At 37.2% G+C, this 22,017-nt stretch overlaps 1 protein-coding gene across 2 annotated transcripts; it reads right to left on the bottom strand.

Moving 5' to 3' along the window:
* Nucleotides 1-13,964: 13,964 nt before the first annotated feature.
* On the bottom strand, nt 13,965-20,499 carry LOC147160531 (cornifelin homolog B-like). Of its 2 annotated transcripts, none has more exons than XM_086098761.1 (4): nt 20,229-20,499; nt 16,283-16,396; nt 15,611-15,771; nt 13,965-15,008 (listed from the first exon to the last, which is right to left on the bottom strand). In XM_086098761.1, the coding sequence occupies exons 2-4, from the start codon at nt 16,386-16,388 to the stop codon at nt 14,877-14,879; spliced, it is 399 nt and encodes a 132-aa protein (XP_085954887.1). In that variant the 5' UTR covers nt 16,389-16,396; nt 20,229-20,499; the 3' UTR covers nt 13,965-14,876. The 2 variants fall into 2 exon arrangements, with proteins under 2 accessions (XP_085954887.1, XP_085954885.1); XM_086098759.1 differs by lacking the exon at nt 20,229-20,499 and adding an exon at nt 17,231-17,381.
* Nucleotides 20,500-22,017: the final 1,518 nt, after the last annotated feature.

Raw genomic sequence — 22,017 nt, 5'->3', positions numbered from 1 at the left:
AATGAACAATTAAACAATGCCCTGACATCCCAAATCATATCTGTGTTGGATATTAGTGGTTTTCAAACTAATATAAATTTAGATTTTACATTTTATCTTTTTTTGTAGCTTTCAAGTCGCTAGCTTCAAATATTGAAAGCCTTGGTGGAGGTCTTTTATTTGCTGTTTTTCTGAAATGTGATTTTTTTGCGTGCAGCTGTGTCTCCCGCCAGGAGCAGTTAGCGTGGCGTAGAGCAGACGCGCGCTTCACAAAGGAAGCTTTTGCTTTAATGTTATCACGGCGCTGGCGGCTAATGAAGATAATGCGACTCGGCCGCATCACAGGGACGCTTTTATTACGTTTCGGGGGCTGTCCATCCTCATCTTGACGGATCGCTCTGGGTTCTTATTTTATTTTATTTTATGGTGGTCAACGTGGAGTCTGGCGACAATGACACGGCTGCATCTGTTTTGCCCCGGGCAGGCAGTCGGAGGCTTGTTAGCGACGTTAGCCTCGGCTAAATGCGCGTTTATTGTACGGCCTACCTAAGGGAGGGGGGGCATCATAAGGAGAATAGTCAATCTATTGTTGCTATGGTAACTCTAAATCAGCCATTTTAGACTGTGAGGCGTGTTAATGTTAGCACCAATGCTAACAATGTTAGTGTGACGCCCCAAATAATAGGAATGTCCGCTGATCCAACATGAATATAGACTTCTAAAATGGATGATTAGGTGTTACCATGGAAACAATGAAATATATGACAGTTTGTTTATTTTTTGTTTAAAATGTCCACACAAATGTGAACAGTGGCAATAGCGAGTGCGCGGTGCTTGTAAAAACATTGTCGCACACGAAGATGATAAATTATTTATTCCTTGACATCATGTTATAAAACAAACGCGTTTTACTACTGCTAACGTTGAGTTAGCATTAGCATCACTTCAGCTGCTTGTAAAACTGTCGCCTCCGCGCCAGAATCGTCAATGTTTATTTGAAGATGGGAAGTTATAAGAAAAGTGAGTTTTTACTAATATATTTTTTTTAATTGAATTTTACTTGGTTTTGATGAAATTTGGTTTGGTTAATCTTTTTTGTATTTAATTTGTATTTTTATTTGTTATGACGTTTTTGGGCAGTCGCAATATTTGTATTGAAGTCATTTCTATATATTTTGTATTATAGAAATAGGAAAGTTACATTTTTTGTTTAATAGAGGGATTCACATGACATTTTTACTGTTTTACGCATAATTTTATGACAATTGCAATATATTTTAAAATATATACATTTATTTTATTGTGCTTTTCAAACTAATCTTGTTTTTGTTTTTAATGCCCTCGTTTGAAATGCCGTATAAGTAACAGCGCTACGCCTGACGGAGTGAAAGTGTGTCATGTGTTTAACGCTCGCCGGAGCGTGTGAGGCAGCTTCCAAACAACGGACCATAAACTTCTTGTGTTTTTTATCTGAAACATTCCAACTCTCTGGCTTGTTTATTTGAAAGTGTTGTAAAAGAAAAAGCTCCAACCTGATCTGGCGTCCTAACCCCTCGCAAGCGCAAATCTAAATGGGGGGCTTTGATGTGTCTCTTGTTATTGTTTGTATCAGTGCTTATCACTCCTCCGACCACCCCACCCCAACCCAGACTCCCCCCTTAAATGCACCTCAATCTCATCCCTGCGTCATTAAGCTATGACTGGGTTGGCTTGCTCTTTATTTGGCAATTTTACCCCAAACTTTCCCCCACATCCTCTCCTCCATCCATCCATCCGTCCGTCCGTCCATTCATCCAGAGTGCCCCCTCCCTCCCTGCCTGTGCCCCCCCCCCCCCCCCAATGATAAGGATGATGGATGGGGCAGAACTGTGGCTCCAGCCAAGAAGCCCGGCAGCTTCCTCGCAGCTGAGAGATACTGAAGGGGGGTGGGGTGGGGGTCGCTATTTATTTGGTGGTGGTGGGAAGGGGGAAGTTGTAATGTATAGCTGCCAAATTAAATACAAGTGTGCGAAAAGCGTATGATTGAGAACAAAAAAATCTACTGAAAATCTTTTTCATGAACGAACGAACAATATAATTTTTTAACATACAGTGTGTGTGTGTGTGTGTGTGTGTGTATATATATATATATATTAGGAATGCACTTGACAAATGTGCTGTACTAGGTTTGAAGAAGTTGAGCATTCAAAATTATTGAGGGATTCTTTCTTGAACCACTAGAGGGCGCCCTGGTAGTACACTTTGATGATGGCTTATCTGGTGCCTCCTCATTCGACTTCCTGTCTTGATTTTTATTTTGTCTCATCGGCCACTGGTTAGCGTCAACTTTCAGCGACCGCGATGTCGGCATGCAACCTCGCGGTCACGCAAGTCCGTTAATGATTTGTTTGCGTTCTGTGGAGGAACATTTTTGATGAGTAATTTTCTAAAGTTTGGACATTTTGTTTTGATTATGAAAGGGACAAGATAGCATTTCCCATGCACCCTCTTTTGCTATTTTGGGATTCAAGATGGTCAACCGACTAATGAGAATTTTGATAAGATAATCAGGCGTTGTTTTGTTATACAGTTTGTTTCCTGCACTTTTTATTGGTTAGCAGAATAACAAAAAAAAAGAATTAACCCGTTTTTTCTCATGTTCGCTTTTCTTCTATAAAAAATTTGGATTGCATAAAATCTTTTACGCCTCTTTGTTGCTGTTAGCGTAATTCACACTCAAAACGTATACACAACTGACCCTCTTGTAAAGCCTACTAGAACAGCTGAACATAACCCATCCCAAAAAAGATTTTCAACTAAGTTGCTGAGGTTCGTTATCACATTGTTTTATCTTATGATCATTTTTGTACATCTCAAAAACCTAGCATTCAAACAGGGGTGTGTAGACTTTTTATATGTGCTTAGGTGATGCAGGTGTACTTCATGAAATGTCCAATAGGGAGATGTGTTTTGAAAGGCGCGTGTGTCTGTGGGCTTTCATTTGCCAGAAATTGCGTGTCGGCGTGATGATTGAGGCGTGTTTACGGCGGGCGGCTTAAACATTTACGTTTGCGCGCCCAAGGTGAAAAACGCGCCAACCTCTGGACGGCTTCACCACGTTTACGAGAAACCGTCGGCACGTGACCACCACGCCTGCGCGCAAAAACGCAACAGCTCGGACATTTCTGCCTTCACTCTACTTAATGTGTACTTTCAGTATTTATTTTGGGTTCAAGCTTTACAAAAAGACAAGGTTTTACACATTACACTTTTATTTCTAATGAAAAATATATATATACTTTTTTTCTCTGGAAATTACCTTTTTATGAAGATGACTTTTTGTCAGAACCCCCCCCCCCACCCCCCGAAAAAAATAACAATAAAAATAATTTTACTTTTTTTCTCTTAAAGTATCACACTTTTCTAAAAAAAAATCTGCTTTTTTAGTAAAAAAAAGCTAAAGGAGCTATTTATTGTCTCATAAATGTCTGTTTTCTCAACCAAAAAAAAAATGTGGGTGGAACCATCATTAAAAAAAAAAAAAGGTTTTCTCTTAGAAAAATATACTTTTCAAAATTTAACGTTATTTTCTCGAAAAAATGTTTTTTGCAAAAGTTTGAAATTTCTCTCTAAGAAAACAAAAAAAATGCTTTCCAATAAAAACATTCTGACAAAAAAGGATTTTCTGTTTAAAAAATAATAATTTGATAGTTTAGTGAGCTGACTTTATCTCTATCTAAAAATATTTTTTTAGAGAAAGTATTTTTTTCTGGAAAAAAAATGACTTCAAAATGAAGAGTATTTTAAAATTTGACCTTTTCTCTAAAAATATAACTTTTTCTGCAAAAGTGAGGCGAAGTAGTATGATAATAGATGAATCGATGTTAAAAAAAAACAACTAAAAAGTACCGTGTAAAATTCTGGCAAGAAGACATTAATATGTCAGCATCGTAAACTTTTTGATTGATGTAGTTGTGTGTCATTTGCTTAACAACAAATTGTCTTATCTTAATTCTGAATGTTGAAATGTCTGTAATGAGAGCATGTAAATGGGGAAGAGTGGCGGACCTAGAGTGGCGTCCTGCGGGACGCCATCCTTAACGAAAGCACTATAAACCATCCTTCTTTTTTTTTGCAACCACCATCCACTTCGTTATTCATCGTTATTGGCAAACGAGGAGGAACGAAACAATTTGTTGAGATGATGTCATCACGTCACTTCCTGTAAACTTGTCGTCTTTGACTTGCACCAAATGTAGTCATGTGACATGAGTGAGCCAATCTGATTTCAACCTTTGTCCAAGCGCCAGTTGAGTCATTTGTGATGCGATTACCCTCCAAAAACGCGCGTGCGTGTGTGTATGCGTGCTTGAAGAGTGACAGACATGGCAGCCTGGCTCAGGCTTATCTCATTGCAGGGGTGACGTTAGCAATCAAGAAGGGTGTGTGTGTGTGTGCGCTCGCGTGTGCGTCTCACTTGCATTTGTCCTTGTATAAATCCTCTCTTTGACCCTTTACAGTTAACGTTTATTAATACAAATAAACATACTTTGTGTATCGAACATAAAAAAAAGTCAAAATATAAAACTCAAAATAAAAACCGTGTCTAAATTGTGTATCTGCGTGCATAAACTTTAATCTAATTAAAGAATGAAAATAATGTTGAATTATAATGACAAAAGTTAACCTTGAAATACAAACATTTAATTTCCCCAAAGGAGGTTAAAAGTGATCCCTTTTCCCACTTCAGGCCGACAACGTGAGTCCGAGTGGATGTGGGAAAAGGAGAGGAAGACTTTGAGGTGACTCGCGATTTGCACATGACAAGACGAGCAGACCAGACGAGAAAAGTCCAAAAAAGAAAAGTCGTGGGAAAAAAAGATGAGCGGCGACGAGAGTGATGAGGTGAGCGTGAACACACGCGAAACTCCAACATTATTAACGTCACAAACACTGGGATGACATTTTCACATTCAAGTTGGAATCTTACAAGGAAAAGGATGGATTTCTTTTTAAGAAAATAACTGAATCTTAGTCGAAACAATTTAAAAAACAAGTGAATCGAACTTAAAAGTCAGGATGCTACAAGATATTTTTTTCATACAAAAAGGGGGTGGTTGGTCAAAATGTGCGAAAAATAAAATCTAGGAAAATGTTTTTGACTTAAAAAGAAAAAAAACATTTATTTCTAATAAAAATTGTCATTTTGGAAAATTGTGAATTTTCTGAGGAAAATTTCAGCTATTTTTTTCCAAGGAAAAAAAAACCCCTCCAAAATCTGACAAGAACGTTTATATAAAGACAATAAACTTATAAATAGTCTGACATGGGAAAAAATTATATCTTAATAAAAAATCAAGAAAAAACAATCTAAATCAGAAGACATAAAACATCACATTAATATTTACAGGCGTATATTCTTTATCCTCTGCGAAAAACGACTTGTGTTACTGCAGCTTTGTTGCGATGATAGTCTTCTTCTGTTTCAACATCAAATCTACGTATTGTATGTCCGCGCATATGATACTGCCCCCTGCTGGTCAAGGTACAGAAGGAGTCACACAACGCAATTCTATTTTCTTTTCTTCCTGTACGTTTTTTTTAAAAGATAAAACCTTGTAGAAAGAGATTTTTATTTGCATTTTCAACAACATGATACAATATGTTTTGAAGTAAATAGTTCATTTCATCAACATTGGTTGTATAAAAATAAAACGTTTGGATTGAACTTCTAAAAAGTAGAAGGCAACTTTATGAAAGATGACAACAACGTTAAACATGTACCAAAGAGGAAAAATGGAAATGTAGAAGCCACTTCTTGCTGTTTATTTCATTTTCTCTTCACGTCTCCCAGATGAATGATTCTCCACTTCTTTTCTTTCTTTTTTTTTCCTCCTCCGGCACTCATGTTATCGCGCCAAGACACACACTAAATTCATTTAGGACACTTTTTAAATGTTTTTAAAAAATAAAAGCACAAAATTATAATTTAATATTTGTTTTTATTATTTAATAGAAAGATAAATCATTTAATTTAATTATTTAATTTATTTTTTATCATTCAGTTTAAAGAAAAAGTTGAGCTTTCACATCAAATAGTATGATTTTAGAAACAAAATGTTGCAATAAAAAAGTACTGAATATCCAAGGCAAACAATTTTAAAAAGTACTGAATCTTCATGGGAAAACATTTGAGATAAAAGTAAAAATTCAGTTTACATAAAAAAAAGAATATTTTATTTGAGATAACATCATACTTTATAAGAAACGAAACAGATACCTTCCGAGAAAAAAAATGTTAATCTTACAAGAAAGACGTTGTAATTTTACTGTACATGTAAACGTCATCTTAGTTTTCAAGAAAACAAAACACCAAAGAAAATTTAAATCCACAATCTTACAAGAAAAGGACCAAATGTTAAAAAAAATAATAATAATAATCTGGAAAGAAAACAGGAATCTTCTGATAAATCTAAAAAAAAAATCTAAAAAAAACCCTTTAAAATCTTCCAATAGAATTCCTCAATTCTCCTTTAAGTGGTAAAAACAGTCTTTTTTTTTTAAGTCTTCTGAGTAAGTGCTCCTTTTCAAGACGTATTTATTTTAACAAAATAATAGATCTAATATTAATAGTGACCTAATAATGAGCATATGTGTGTTTTGAACATAATCCAAATGTATTGCCAGCATGTCATTTTGTGACTCGACGTCCATTTTGTATTGCAGTGCTGGTATGTGGTTGAGGGGGCCGAGCCCCCTCCGCCCCCCCTTAACGGCCATTAGGGTCCCCCCGCTGAGCGAGTGAGATAAGGAGGGAATTGAAAAAGTGGCGGAAAGAAGAGAAAAAGGCAGACCTCGTCTTCTCCTCCGCTATCTATCTTCTTCTCTCTTTTTTTCTGGTCTCTTTGAGCTTGATTAGCCTGCGAGCTTAAGAGGCTCGTTATCAAGCTCCCAGGCCAGGAAACTTCTTCGTCTTCTTCTGACTGATCACACACACACACACACACACACACACACACACACACACACACACACACACACACACACACACACACACACAGTGCATGTGCGCGTGCGTGTGTGTCTTCTTGACTGATGTGGAGTCATGATGCCAGAATGCGGTCAACCGATCGCTCGCGTTGGCGGACCTGAGGGACTCCAACATGTCTGCCGGCCTCTTGGCGGTCGTTCTCATAACGATGTTTTTTTTTCTCTCCTCTCCCTCACATCAAATAATACATAAAAAAAAAATAGGAACCCAAAAACGATTGTTGAAGTAGGAAGTTAAGATATAGCCATTAGCGCTAATGCTAAACAAAAATGAGAAATTACAATCACTTAAAATCAAAATTTTGGGAATTTCCAAGAAACTTAACAATTCACAAAAGTATTACAAGTCAGTAGATGTCACTGTTATTTGGAGGCAAATGTTCATTTTGTTATCTCGAATAACTTTGCTTTGGTCACCGCTGATTTAAACCATGCAAACTTTTTTATGATCCCGCCCCAAAAAATAATCTGAATTGAGAATTGTTTGGAACTAAAATAGTTCAAATTGAAACAATGTCAAACCCTAAACGTAGCCGGGTTGCCAGCGAACCCTTATTGTTATTGACATGCTAGCTGTTGTTAGCATTTAGCCAGCTAGCCTTGCCCAATTTTGGCTAATCCCAAAAAGTGCTAAAAAAAAAAAAGCCACAAAAAGATTTATTGGAAGCTAGATCTTCATCTGTACGTGAGAAGGCCGACGACGTTTGTCAGGTGGGCTGGGGGCCACGAAATTGGGGGTGGGGGGCCGACAGGGCGGCGTAAACATTCCCAGCCATCCCGCTGATGCATTTGTCCGCCTCGCTTTTTGTTTACGGCCTTAAGAATGTTAAGGGTACACGTTAGCCTTCGCTGCTGCTTCATGTGTGCGCCCCAAAAGTGGCCTGCTAAAAGGGGCGGGGGGTGGGGGGGGGCATCCAATGGGATGCAGATCTGGTGAATTTTGCTGGCTGTTTAGTCTAGCAATCACCATGGTGACAAGGAGTCTAGCTTTAAGGGTTCGGGGGCGAATGGGGGGCGTGGGTCAGGGTGGTTAGAGGTGCTACGGGTCAGCCAGGATTAAACGGCATCCTTCAAACCAAATGTAGGCACGCACACTTGGAAGGTTTGTGGAAAAAAGTCTGAATTATTTTAGAGAGAAAAAAGTCCCAAAACACTGTGAAAAGTTAAGTAAAAAAAAAAATTATTATTATTTTTTTTTATACTTAAATTTACTTTTTTCTCAAGAAATAAATTGGAATGAAAATCTTAATTTTCAAGAAAGTCATTTTATTTTTGAGAAGAAAAAAACTAGAAATTTTCTGGGGGGCAAAAGTATCTTAGATGTAAAAAAAAAAAACGTTTTAAAACTACAACGAATAAACTTTTTTTTTTTTTTAAAGAGGTGATGTTGGGTTTTAATTTATTTGAATTGATTTTTAAGTGAAAAAGTGAAGTTATTTCCTAATAGAAGTGGGGAATTAAAAAAAATAAAAATCCAAAAACAACTTTTAATATTTCATGGAAAAAACAGTTATAATCAAAAAAGAAAAGAAATATGTAATTTTTTGCGGGTTTTTTATTTGTTGTTTTTTTCTCTTTTCCTGAAAGTTGTAGTTTTTATAGAAGTAATTCAAAATCTTAAATACAATTTTTTGAGAATAAAGGTCAAAATGTTATGAAGTGATTTGTACTTTTGTGATTTTTTTTTATTTTAAAGTAAAATATTTCAAAATGTTGCACAGATGCTACAGCAACAATCACAACAATAAAGTACAAATTTGCTAACATGAAAATGATCATTACATTAAAAAAAAACATTTAAAAAAAATTTAATACTAAAAATCATCTCATTATTTCATTTTGGGGGGAGAAATGTCAGTGATGCATAAGACGTGAAAAGTACTAACCATTGCAGTGCTGCCGCACCAACACACGCACACATGTATAAGTGCATGTAATGGGGCGAAGGTTGCGCGGAGCAGCCCAAATGTACCCGCAATAAAAGTGGGATGTCAAGGGTTGTGTCGCACACGGATAGAAAGACAAGCGCACTCACACTCACACATCATGTGCGCGCACACACACACACACACACACACACACACACACACACACACACACACACACACTGGGTTGGTCTGGACAGTTTAAGTCGTTGCTGACAGTGAAAGGTAATTCCTGAGGCTTCATTCTGAGCAAAACACGCATCCATCGTGAGCTGTCTGCATGCACGCTTACTTTCACGCCAGTGCCTTCTTTTTTTTACATTTATATTAGGGATCACGTGTTTTGTATTCATGTCACACACAATCAGAGGTCAAAAGGTCAGAAGATCAAAACTAATAGCAGCTAAGAGTGATCTGATGTTTGCAGTATTGTTGCGTTATATTTGCGTGCGCCCCCCCCCCCCCCCCCCCTCCCAATGAAAAGTGAAAAGTATCGCGATTGCGAAGGAGTCCAATGCGCGCTGGCTGAAGAAGTCGCACGAGAGTTATAGATCGGCGTCAGCCTTCCAATGAACCTCGAGATGCACTTAGAGCTTGTTTGCGGCGGTCGTATATCACCACGTTAACAACGCCAACGGAGAACATGTCCAGCCCCCCTCGTCCCACGCTGACCCCTAGTGGTCGACAACGGCATCGCTACAAGGCTTCACGCAAATTACTGAATTGTACAAAAAAAAAAAAGAAACAATATGGAATTAATAAATGGAATTTCAAAATGATGCACATTCACTTTTTAGGATAACTTAATGCAAAAATAGTATGGATGTAACAAGAAAAAGAGTAACAGTTTTCAAGAAAAAGTCATATTTAAAAAAAAAAATGCAGATTCTCAGAAGTCGAATATTTATTTATTCATTTATTTATTAAGTTGTGTTCCTAAAAGATAGAATATTGCCTCAAGAAAGTGTTCAGTACCTTGCTCAAGGGCACTTGAACATAGTCACAAGGGTAGGGAGACAACTGCTCTATCACTGAGCCATCCTGCCACATGGAAAAAAAATTGAGAAAATTGACAAAGGTCATGTTTCTTTGTTTTGACATTAAGGCATATTTTTCAAAGAAAAAAAAAAATTTCCTTCCAAGAAAAAAATAATAATTTTTTCTTTATTATCATAGAAAAAAAATAATAATCATAAAATTACAACTGATCTTGTACAAGTAAAACCTTTTTCAAGTTTATTTTTGTCTTACATTTTCACTTAAGTATCATAACATTTTTCTTGTAAAATTTACAACTCAATTCTTTCAATTTATACACAACGTTTCAGCTGTGTCATAGCGTCACTTTAGTCTCTAATATCACACGTGATATCAGATAATTTTTTTGCTTTCATCTTGTAAAATACAGGGGGGGGGATCTCAAAAAGGTAAAAACAAATTTTTTGCAATTATGACTTTTTTCTTGTAATATTAAAACTTTCAAAATGTTACATTTTTAGGATCACCTTAACGTGCAAACCTCACAAATTCAAACATTTCTTGTCAAATGAAATAAAAACTTTTTTTCTTACAATATCACAACTTAAAGTCCCAACTTTTGATCCAGCTGCCACATTCAATTTCTTTTTTCCACTTTTGCGAACAAAAGTGCATTTTCTCACATTTTATTTATTTGCGAATGTTGCCATTGCAATTCGTCAAGGGGGCGGAGCTTGTAGCATGAGGACTGAATGAATGTTTTGATTGACAATCTCGTTCTGATTGAAACGGACGGCGAGATCAGCGGGGGTCTGATAATTCTTGGCCCGCGTGCCCCTTTGCCCTCGACCCTCGCACTCTCCTACACACACACCCCCGCACGCACACACACACACACACAGCTATCAGACGCTCCCTGCTGCCGTTGTCTTCAGAGGTCAGAGTTGTTTGTTTGCCCGGAGGCCCGCGGTGTGATAGTCGGACTACGCCTGAGCGCCCCATGCATATACCGTACCCCCCCCCCCCCCCCACCACCATCACCTCATCTTAATCTGAGCGTTATCAGCCAACTCCCACCCCCCAAACTCAGAGCTTGTCTTTTTAAAAAGGAACACTTCCCCCAGGAAATGGCAGAGACTCCGTCGCAGATAGACAGCGTCTCTATCTGTCATGGCGGAAGACTGGGGTCACATTATCAGGAGGGAGGTGGTTGTGTGTCACTCAGGTGGGCTTCATAGGCCTCAGGTTCAAATCCATCCAATGACCCTGATTCTCACAAGTGTGCTACACAAGCTCCCTCTAGTGGTACAGGAAATAATCACTGCCTAAGTGCAGTTCAGTTGTATTTAACTTTTAGGTTCACCAGTCCAGGAGATGGCGCTGTGTTGCTTTACAGTTTTGCTGTCAGGTCAATTCTGCCTGGTGACAAGTGACCAATCAGAGATAAGTGGCTGATAAATTCAATTATGAGTTATAACCAGTAATTCTCAAATGTGCTTGTGTAAAATATAACTTTGCTCTCAAAGAATAATAATCATAATCATAATAATAATAATCATAATAATAAATAAAAACTGCCCTTTATACTCACAATTATTGCTTTTTCTCTTCCTATCACAGCTTTAGTATTGTAAAAATATTTCCCCTCATGAAATCACTTTTTTTTTAAGTTTATTTGTGAAATGTTCACGTGTTTTTTTTCACGTTACTCCTACAAAAATGTTTCATCAAATTTACGTTCACAGTTATTACATTAATCTCACAAAAGCACAACTTGTTACTTTTATAAGTACGACAAAATTAACTTCAAATTAAAATCAAGATTATTTTGCTCAATATTCTAATCACGTTGATTAACTCATTCACTCCCAGCCATTTTCACTGAAGCAACCCCCTTTGCTCCCGGCTGTATACTGGATTCTGACTGATTATGCAAGTCCTATAAAATGTTGTGTTCTATTTCTATAAAAACATGGAACCTAATTAAAGTATTTTCTTTCATCAGGAAAAAAAAGTATATTTCTATCGGTTTCCTTTTGGAGCAATTAGGATTAGAATATATCTACATTTCATCATTATTCACATTCCTGTTGAAAACACTGGCAAAAAATGCTTGTTGCAACATGGCCCTAAATGATCTCTAATACTCTGCTGCCACCTGCTGGACGTTTTTGCCATTGCTTTAAGCCACTTCTTCTTGTCAGAAGCTGCATCAAAGCCTTCTGTTTGCTCTTGCATTACAAAAAACACCCCCAAAAAAACGCATAAATAAGTTTTGGGGAGTGAAGGACAAAGTATTAAAAAACGTATTTACATGTTTTTGTGTTTGAATGAGTTAATTACAATCCCTCATCTCGTTAGGGAAAACAGTGTCACAATGAAACAATGCAGTTAAATGCAACATGACACTTTAAAACAAATGGATTCCCATTTTAAAATAAACGATAGAATCTAATTTACCAGGTGCGAACAGAATAAATATGCTATTATTTTGTTTCCATCTCTGGCGTAGCTCAATGAAGACTTAACCATGTGTCGCCCCCTGGTGGTTGGCTGACTACAGTTTAAGAAAGCGCACAGTTACACATTCGGAATGTAAAAATCGCCAACTGTCACGTTCATTTAATCGTATTTGCTGAAGTCGTGATCACGGTTAAAATTGGATTAATTGCGTAGCCCAAGTTGTACCCACGGTTTAGTAACGTTTTAAAACAGGATCATAGCCAGAGTGGAATGGGGGGTATCCGGGTTCGGGGAGCACCAACCACTTGATTAAGTAACATGGAGGAAATGAGACAAGCACGGGGTCTATTTTCTCCAAGAATGGGAGTGTATGAAGTGGGGGTTGTAGGTGTGCGTACGTGTGTGTGTGGAAGTCACAGATATTAAATCAGTTCTTGTGGGCCTTTCAAGGAGGCACAACAGAAGCCCTGTGCCCCCCCCCCCCCCCCCCGCCAACACAACAAAGAGGGCAGCCAGCCAGCCAGCAATGAACATTCCTGCCGCCTTTACGAGCTCGCCCGGACACGCCCCCTTCACTCGCACCCCATTAACGTGGGCCGCATTCGTCCCGCAAACCGTAACTGTCGTCGTAATCCCATTAAAACAACAAACCGCCCGCATCACACATGTGGGCTAATGCGATTCATTAAAGGCGGCTTTAAAATGATGTCGGGCTTGTTAGCGTTTGGCTAACGACTGTCACTCGCTCACTTTTGACGAATCGTATCCAGGAGAAGGTGGCAATGAATACAAACAATTAGCGACCAAATGATTTGTTCATACTGCACTTTTTTTCACTTGAAATAAATTTTTTTGAAACAGGAACATTATTGTAAATATTCGTTTGTAGTAACAATTTAAACGGTAACTTATTTTTTAATCAAAGTGTCCCCAAAAACTTTCTGTAGTCTTTTGACTTGTTCTTTGTCCGGATTGCAGTCTTAGCTTTATTTTTGGGCAATTTGTTGTTGTTGTTGTTGTTGTTTTTTTACAAAACATAGTATATATATATAATATATATATATTAAGACTTCTTTTTTTTAATTAATGAGAAAATCACATTAAAGTGCCCCTAAAAATCTTCTAGAAGTTCTCATCAAAAAGTTATTTGTTTGTAATAATCTTTGCATTTGTCAAGTCAGGTCATTTACGATTTTATATTTTTTTTTACAAGTTTTTCTTTGGTTGTGTGTGTGTGTTTTCTTAACAGAAATATCATTGTTAACTTATTAACGATTGAAAGCGATCCTAAATTTGCTTAGTGATGTTTTTTTAGTTGGCAATATTTTTTTTTTTTTTTTTACAAATTTACCTTCTTGGTGATTCCATTACTTACAACAAAAGCAAACAAACAAACAAACATTTGAATGTTTTCCAAATGAAAATGAGGGTGGAAAGGAATGTCTCTGTTAACTTCTTATGTAACCATTCAAACTATTCAAACCTACTTCTTATAATCACAACTAAATAATTTTGTCATTGGATGTTTTGTTTGTTTGTTTGTTTGTTTTCCTCCCGACCACCTTGATTGTGAAGTGAGACTCCAAGTGGACAAGTCAAATTTACTTTAATGTGATAACATGAAGCATTGTTTGTTTTTATTTTATTTTTTTACATATGGGGGAAAAAAAATTGGAATCAGAATCAAAACAATAAATAGCAAAAGTGAACATGCTGGCTTTTTATATATTACTTATCTTGTGCAATAACAATTATACAATAGTCAAGATAAATATTGATAAGCAACATAAACATAAAAGTACCCATCAATCATTTGGGTAATAATTTAATGAAAAAAATACATAATCAATCATAATCATTTCCAGAAATTAATTAAAGAAAATCTATTTTCAAAATGATGCATGCCATCAGACATAATTTGCATGAAAAAGTTAGTGGGAGGGTGTGACGTCACAATTTGTTAAGCGAAACTATGGATTTTGTCCTGTAGTATCGTTACGATCCACAGGGGGGTGACGGTGAGTGACAGTGTAAGGAGAACTGAAAGAGAAATCAGTGAATGGCAATGGCTCAATCGAGAACCTTTTGGCTGTGTTGGTCACTAGAAAAGCAATATATCCCATAATGCATTGCACCCATACAGAATTTATTATTATTATTATTTTAAATCTCTAATATTTCTTCTTTTTTTTGTAAAATCAATATTGCCCATTGAAATGAATTGAAATGCCATTTTATCTATTTCAAAGGAAGAAAAATGAAATATACGGCGGTGTATCTGAACCTGGCTTGTACTCAAATTTTGGCTCGTAAACACAAAGCAAAAAAAAGAAAAATAAATTTGACCAAAAGATAAAAAGCAAACATTTTGTAACTCGGTAGCGCTCTTCATAAGACATCACCAGAAAGGAATGAACAAGCCAGGAACAAGCGATGGATTGCGAACTTGCCTGTGCGCACAAATTTGTGTTTTTTGTCTCGCGCGAGTGGCCGTGTGAAATGTTAGGCCATGGTCTTGGTGTGTTTGTTCACAAGCACGATTTCGATGGCACGCGCCTTCATCTCGCGCGCCATCTGGCACCAAACGCACGCCATGCAGAAGGTGGAGCACGCGCAGTCGTTGCACATGGAGCCCTGCGGATGACAAGTAACATTTTATATATTCTTTTTTTTTTAAAAGAAAGAAAGAAAATGTTTTACGTAACTAGACAAAATGCAATTTCTGCAGAAATTGCGTGGGAATGCTGGAAGCTGAATGCTAATAGCTAAATGCTAAGCTGAATGCTTATGAAGGAAATTGAAAGATAAACGATGTGAAAATTGTAAAGTTTTAATGTAGTTAAATGACACATAAACAAAAATGAAAACATGAACTGCAATCTGTCTAAAGTGGGATTTAATCATTTCAGAGAAATGATAATCCATTTCCTGATATGATAGTCAGTTGTTATCGAACCATCGAATGTACTCAAATGTGGCGCAAACAGGATTCGAACTGGCAACCTCCTGATTACTGAAAATGCACTTTACCAACTGTGCCACTGAACAGTATGCGACAGGTGGTAATGGTGGTAAATTGAGTGTCTGTCCCATTGAAAATGAATGGCTAAAAGTTGATATTTAACATTATATTGTGTAAATTGGAAGTATTATGTGGGAGTTGTTACACGGCAAAAAAGTGAGGAGAATAAAAATGACAATAACATATTGCAGGAATGCTTCAAACATTTTCTTACCCGTATGCCGTAGAGCTGTCGCATGGACACCCTTGTGGACATGGTGACGGGAGGGACGAAGGGGCTGACCAGGACGTCCACCAGGGGGAGGCAGAGGCACTCGCCGTACTTCTTGGCCGTGATGCAGGTAAAGCAAGGTAAGCACCAAAACGCGCAGCAGCCTTTTAACCGGCAACACACAAACACACCGCTCGATTTCACTTGACAGAAAGAGACGCTCGCTCTCAAGCAAAGCAAGCGTCTCCTTTGTCATGACGTCAGCTACAGCAGCTGTGTTTTGATGTAAATAAACGTGAGCTCAGCACCATGAACAGGGAGGGATCTTTTTCATCGAATCCGACTCTCTTCACCTTGAATTCACAAAGTTGTGTTCTTGTATTCGGCATCTCCGTACAGTTTACGGAAGTGTTGCTTTAATTTGGCACGAGAGCAAGTTGGGCTGGATTACCAACCTCCCATCACTCAACTCAAATCTATATTTAGAGAGCACTCGCTGTTTTCTTAAGATGGAACCCAAGGGCAGCAGATACAATGAAAATAGCAGAGGCCCTGAAATTGAACCCTGTGGAACACCATACGGTCCATATCGAAATTTAATTAAAGAAATTAAAAAATAAAAAGAGAGATTTGGGGTGTGGCAGTGGTGCGAGTGGCAATGAGTGTGTATTTTACACATGGGGACGTCATTGCAGCAGTCGCAGATGCCGCTGCCCCACTCGTTGGAGTCTTGATAAACCATGACGGGCTGCGGCTGCTTGAACACCATCTTGGACGTCATCTTGGCTCCTGGACGGACGACACAGAACACAAAGCACTTTTGTCATTTTGACATTTTGCTTTTGGTTATTTGCAGCCCTGTAAATGGATAATTGCATCCAGTTTTGGGTGTGTGCTGCTTCAAAATTAAAGCACCTTTGGGAACACCTTTTTTTTAAATTTATATATATATATATTTATATAACAGATATCATATTTCGAAGGAGATAACAAGATATCCATGTATGATTTGGAGCTTGATTTTTTGTTTTTTTAAGAAAAAAATTTGAAGATCAAAAGATCATATTTTAACATGAAGTTGGAAATTTATGATGAAAAATTATTGTTTTTCAAGAAAAACGTCACTACAATGAGAAAAAAAGTTATTCCAGGAAACATATTACTTTTGAATCTAATTTAAAATTTAAATTGTACACATTTGACAATGAAAAGGTCATATTTTAACATTAAGTTAAAAATTTACTGGGAAAGGTCATGTTTAAAAAATATATATATATCATGAGACAAGGTTAGGGGAAAAGGGGGGAAAAACAATTTTTTAAAGCAAATTTTTAATAAAAATGTTCCATGTCATAAGCAAATTTATAAACTACCACAGGAAAGTCTCATTAAAAAAAAAAAAGTATTTATTTTTGAAGAGCACTGTCCTAATTTTCAAGAGAACAAATTCTCATTGTTCATTAAAAAAAAAAATCGTTGTTTTTTCAAAGATAATACAAAAAAACTAAAACACCTCACAAACCAGATGCACGTATTCAAACCAGTCTTATAGACTAAATACGAAAAAGTGACATTATGAAATAGCGCATGATATACCCAAAAATAAAAATAAAAGACTTTTACCGTGTGTGTTAGGCGTTCGGGAAGGCAAACGTACGTCTTGTCAGAACGCGAGCAGCTCCAGAAATAAAAACCTGAGAGGAGCGACCGGACCGACCTGCTGGGCCTGTTGTGGTCCAGTTGACAACACATTCAAGGAGAATGTGATATCATCGCCATCGGGGGAAGGCAGGTAGGGTGGGGAAGCGGGTGTGGTGGGTTGGGTTGGGTGAGGGCATGGGGGTCCCACCTGGAAATTAATTGCCCCCAGCGGCATAGCAACATTCCACAGGGGCCCCAAGCAAGAAGGGATGGGGTGCCCTGGTGGCCATCCGTAGTATACATATAGTACGTCATTTTAAAGTTGCACATCTGTATCTTCAAGAAACAATCGCCATTGTTTGCGCTTCATTCAAATGACCTGTTTTGTTTTAGTTTGTTTAACTTTAGCAAGAAACCTTCTAAGTGAGCCAGAAAACAGGAAAGTAAAATGACTAATCGCATGGTCGTTTAAAAAAATTTAATTAAAAAATAAAGCCTCATTATGCATGGTCGTTTTTTTAAAGTAAAAAAATAAAATAAACGTGGTCTTTTTTTAAGAAGAAAAACAACCCGCCTTACTATACATAGTCGTTTTAACAAAAACTCAACCAACACCTAATTTTCTATAAATGTCTTTTTTTTTCTTTTCTATAAAAAACTTACTTTACATAGTCATTTTTTTAAATAATAAAAGCTTTACTATAAAAAAAATTTTTTTTAAATAAACGCCTGAATATGCATGGTTATCTTTTTTTTAATGCCTTACTATAGTTTTTTTTATCATATAAATTCCCCATTCCTTACTCTAATGGTAATTTCCTTTAATAATAAAAAGCCTTACTATAAATAGTATGTTTTTAAATACTAAAAGCCTTTCTATACATGTTTTTTTAAATAAATTCCTTATTCCTTACTCTAATAGTAATTTTCTTTAATAATAAAAAGCCTTACTATACATAGTATTTTTTTATACTAAAAGCCTTTCTATACATGGTTCTTTTTTTAAATAAATGCCTGACTATACATGGGCATCTTTAAAAAATGCATTACTATACATGGTTTTTTTTTAAATACCTTACTATACTTGATGTTTTTTTTAAGCGCCTTACTAAACATGGTCATTAAAAAAAAGTCAAATCAATATCACATTCATTTTTTACAGTACAGTACATATTTTTTATTTTAATTCAATTTAATAAATTATTATAAAATGACTGTATCAATTACTAAAAGATGCAGCCATATTTCCATTAGTTTAAACTTTTTTTGTTAAGAGTATGAAAACGTTTGTACATTTAGAACAGATATAAAATTTGCGATTAATCTTGAGTTAACTATTGAAGTCATGCGATTAATTATATATATATATTTATATATATATATATATATATATATATAACATATTCAAATTGGAATATTCACGTACACGCACATACACTAATCTCACACTCATACGCGTGTGCACGTCACTGTTACTGCTAGGGATGTCACAATATCAGAAATTTAGTAGTCGATGCTGATACCATTGAAATTCCACGATTCTCTATGCCATTTTGATACCACGGTAAAATAAAAAAATAAACAATAAATCCCATGTACTTCAACGTACACTCCTTCATTAGAAGTGAACAACATTTGGCGCTGCCGCGGCCTGGGGGGTCCTGAGGTGTTGCGCTTGCTCTGTTCCGGCGGGGGTCGACGGCTCCCCTCTTTGGTGGAGATTTTCATGCATGCCAGATCCACCACACCAGCATCTATCGAAACTCAGACACAATCTGTTTCCTCCTCAGGTCATTGAATCGGTGGAGGCTGGTGTCTGCGGATCTCACGCGGCTTCGTCTGTCCTTCCTTCCTTTTCTCGGTCTCTCCTTTGGTCTCTTGAGGCCTCCCTGATTTTATGTTTTTTGGATTTGTTGGGGTCTGGATGTTTCTTGGGCTGGGGAGGAGTTCTGGTGGGGGGTGTCTGGTCGGTGCTGGATTTCACCTTCCTTGGTTTTCTTCGGTCCCCTCGGGTCTCCTGGTGTTCGGTTTAGGTGAACGGTATGAGATTTTTTCTAATAGGTTTTCTGGTGAGCTAACAAATACACGCACGCACGCACGCACGCACGCACATACACATACTCACCCACACACACACACACACAAAAAAAAAAGATATATATATATATATATATATTATTTAAAAAAAAAAAAAAAAAAAAGCAATGATGATGACATTTCCGAATGAACAATACTGAGCTCTTTAAAAAAAAAGAAAAAAAAAAAAAAGTGAACAACAAACAACTGCATTCTTAAACAGAGCAATTGTCATGTAGCTTTAAAGCATTAAAATAAAATACTGTGCATTAAGATAAACAATTAAATTCAACACTGTGCATGTACAGCAGGCTAGCTTTAAGTATTAAACACTAAAATAAAAAAAACAATCATGTGCATCACAGTGCATGCAGCATTAAAAAAAAAATATATATATATATATATATATATATATAATACTGTGCTTATTTACCAACCAGTTGCACCACGTAGCCTTCTTCAAGTTTTAAACAGTAAAATAATGTGCATCAAAATACAAAATGATGATGTGCTATTGCTACCATTTTGTGGAGATGTCTGATTCTTATAAGGATGACGTCACTTTTCTTGGCTGATTGAACTTTTTCTTTGCCAATTCCAGGTTTCTGGCAAGGAACACCAACACATATCAATGTTTTCTTGGGTCAGTCTTGCCCACACACGCACACAAACAAAATAACGAAATAACGTTTGATATATTATTTCAGGGTTGTTTAATGTTACTTTCGGTGATTCAGTCAATTAGCTGCCTGGCAACATTACCTAACGTTATTATGCGGGACGGACGAGGCTGAACATAACGTTAACGTTATTTCGCCAGGCAGCTCATTTAGTGTGGAGGTCATCATACTAACGTTATTCGATATGGGCAACAATGATAACACGGGAATTCAAATGCACTCACCTTGAGTTATTTGTACAAGTCTGGATGTCGATCTTTTAGATGGTTTGCTAAATTGGATGTTTCCCCCTTACGTCTGGAAACGGTTTCGGCAACTTTTGCATACTTGAGGATCGATTGTCAAATCCCTGCTTATCAACCTCAAATCCAATGTACTACCATACGTGACTTTTGGCGTTTTTCTTCTCAACTAATAAGAGGGGCAGCTGTCACTGCAGATGTGCGGGCTCCTGCCATGTTTGCATTGTTGACTGTTGCTCTCGTTCCTTATTGTCGCAGCGGCAGTGTAGTCACGTGACGTCATTAGACGTCGCGTGGGTTGCCAGATAACCGCTCATTTACACCCCCAAAACAACACAAAAGATGGTACTTCGGGTATTGTAGAAAAGAAAAGGCAGTATTGTCACATTTTCAGAATCTTGGCATCGACTTGGTACAGAAGTATCGGTTCTCGTGACAACCCTAGTTACTGCGTCCACACACGCACACAGGCCTGGGCTGGTACTTTGTAGTTTTTTGGTATGGTGGGACATAGGACGCACATAAGTCAGCTCAACCAAAAATGATAATTAGCTCTCTAGCGCCACCTTGTGTGGCTTTTATGACTCTAAAGTAAAAAAAAAAAAATTGTCTACGTTTAGTTGATGCCCCAGTGAAGGGATAAATTGGGTACTGTAATTTCTGGACTACAAGCCGCTACTTTTTTCACTTGTGTTCAACCCTGCGGCTAATACAGAGGTGTGGCTTATCCATCAGATCACAAGGGGGCGCACTATAAAGGAAGCGCAAGAGCATCAAGCAGAGCAAAACAAACCAAGTGAGCCCAAATACAGTAGGAGAGACAGAACGAGAACGAGACAATTTGCACCCTCATTATGGAAAAGTCGCGGGAACCCGGTGCGGTAGCATTAAAAAGACTTGTGGCTTACAGTCGGGTGCGGCTTATATGTGTAGTATTCCCCAAATTTAGCTAGCGCGCCTTATAGTCAGGTGCGCCTTGTAGTCCAGAAATTACTGTATTTGCGGGAAATGCACTATTAACACATCAAGTGTACAGTGCATCAAAAAACATGAAAAATTATGATTTAGAATGGAAGTCAATGGGCCAAAATGATGACATTTTTAATCACGTGTACTATAACAATTTGTTTCCCACATATAATAATGACAATAATAATTTTGAAGTTTTGGACGGTGCCATTTTGAACTTGAACATGTTTTGGCCCATTGGGTGCAATTTCAGCTCACTCAGTGATTTTTTTTTATATGCTTTCAAAAGAGTGTACTTTTTTTTTACACTACAGTAAAGCCAGTTGTTCCAAAATGCAACGTCCCCAAATCGGTCCCTTTTGGCAAGTCAGCTGAGCTGAGTTGTGTGGAGGAAGAGGGCTTCCCCAAGTCTCAGTACCTGGTTCAAGAACAAAGAGGAAAGAGGAAAGAAAACGCCTTACTCTACATGTTTTTTTTTAAAATAAATGCTTTACATTTATACATAGTCATCTTTTACGAAACAAAAAACGCCTTACATGGTCCTTGAAAAAAAAGTGCCTTACTAAACATGGTCATTTAAAAATAAAAAACGCCTTTCTATACATGGTTGTTTTTTCAAAACACCTTACTATACATGGTCGTTTAAAAAAAAAAACATTGCTTGGCCGGCGAATGATAGTATTAAAAAAAACGCCTTGTTGTTTAAAAAAAATCATGTGTGCGTCCATCCCATAAGTGCATGGACCTCTCGGTCGATGTCGCTCATTCGTTTGCTTTCTCGCCACTGCGGGTCAGTGGGTTC

Source organism: Leptonotus elevatus, chromosome 16 (assembly GCF_054856555.1).
Source record: "Leptonotus elevatus isolate MCC_2025b chromosome 16, RoL_Lele_1.0, whole genome shotgun sequence".
NCBI lineage: Eukaryota > Metazoa > Chordata > Actinopteri > Syngnathiformes > Syngnathidae > Leptonotus > Leptonotus elevatus.
The sequence above is the reverse complement of the archived record's forward strand: the minus strand, read 5'-3'. Positions and strand labels throughout refer to the sequence as shown.

Coding starts and splice junctions, on each gene's coding strand:
- LOC147160531 (XM_086098761.1), bottom strand. CDS start 16,388: ATGACGTCCAAGATGGTGTTCAAGCAGCCGCAGCCCGTCATGGTTTAT. Junction 15,772..16,282: donor CTGCAATGACGTCCCCATGT/GTAAAATACACA, acceptor GCCGGTTAAAAG/GCTGCTGCGCGTTTTGGTGC. Junction 15,009..15,610: donor GACAGCTCTACGGCATACGG/GTAAGAAAATGT, acceptor TGTCATCCGCAG/GGCTCCATGTGCAACGACTG.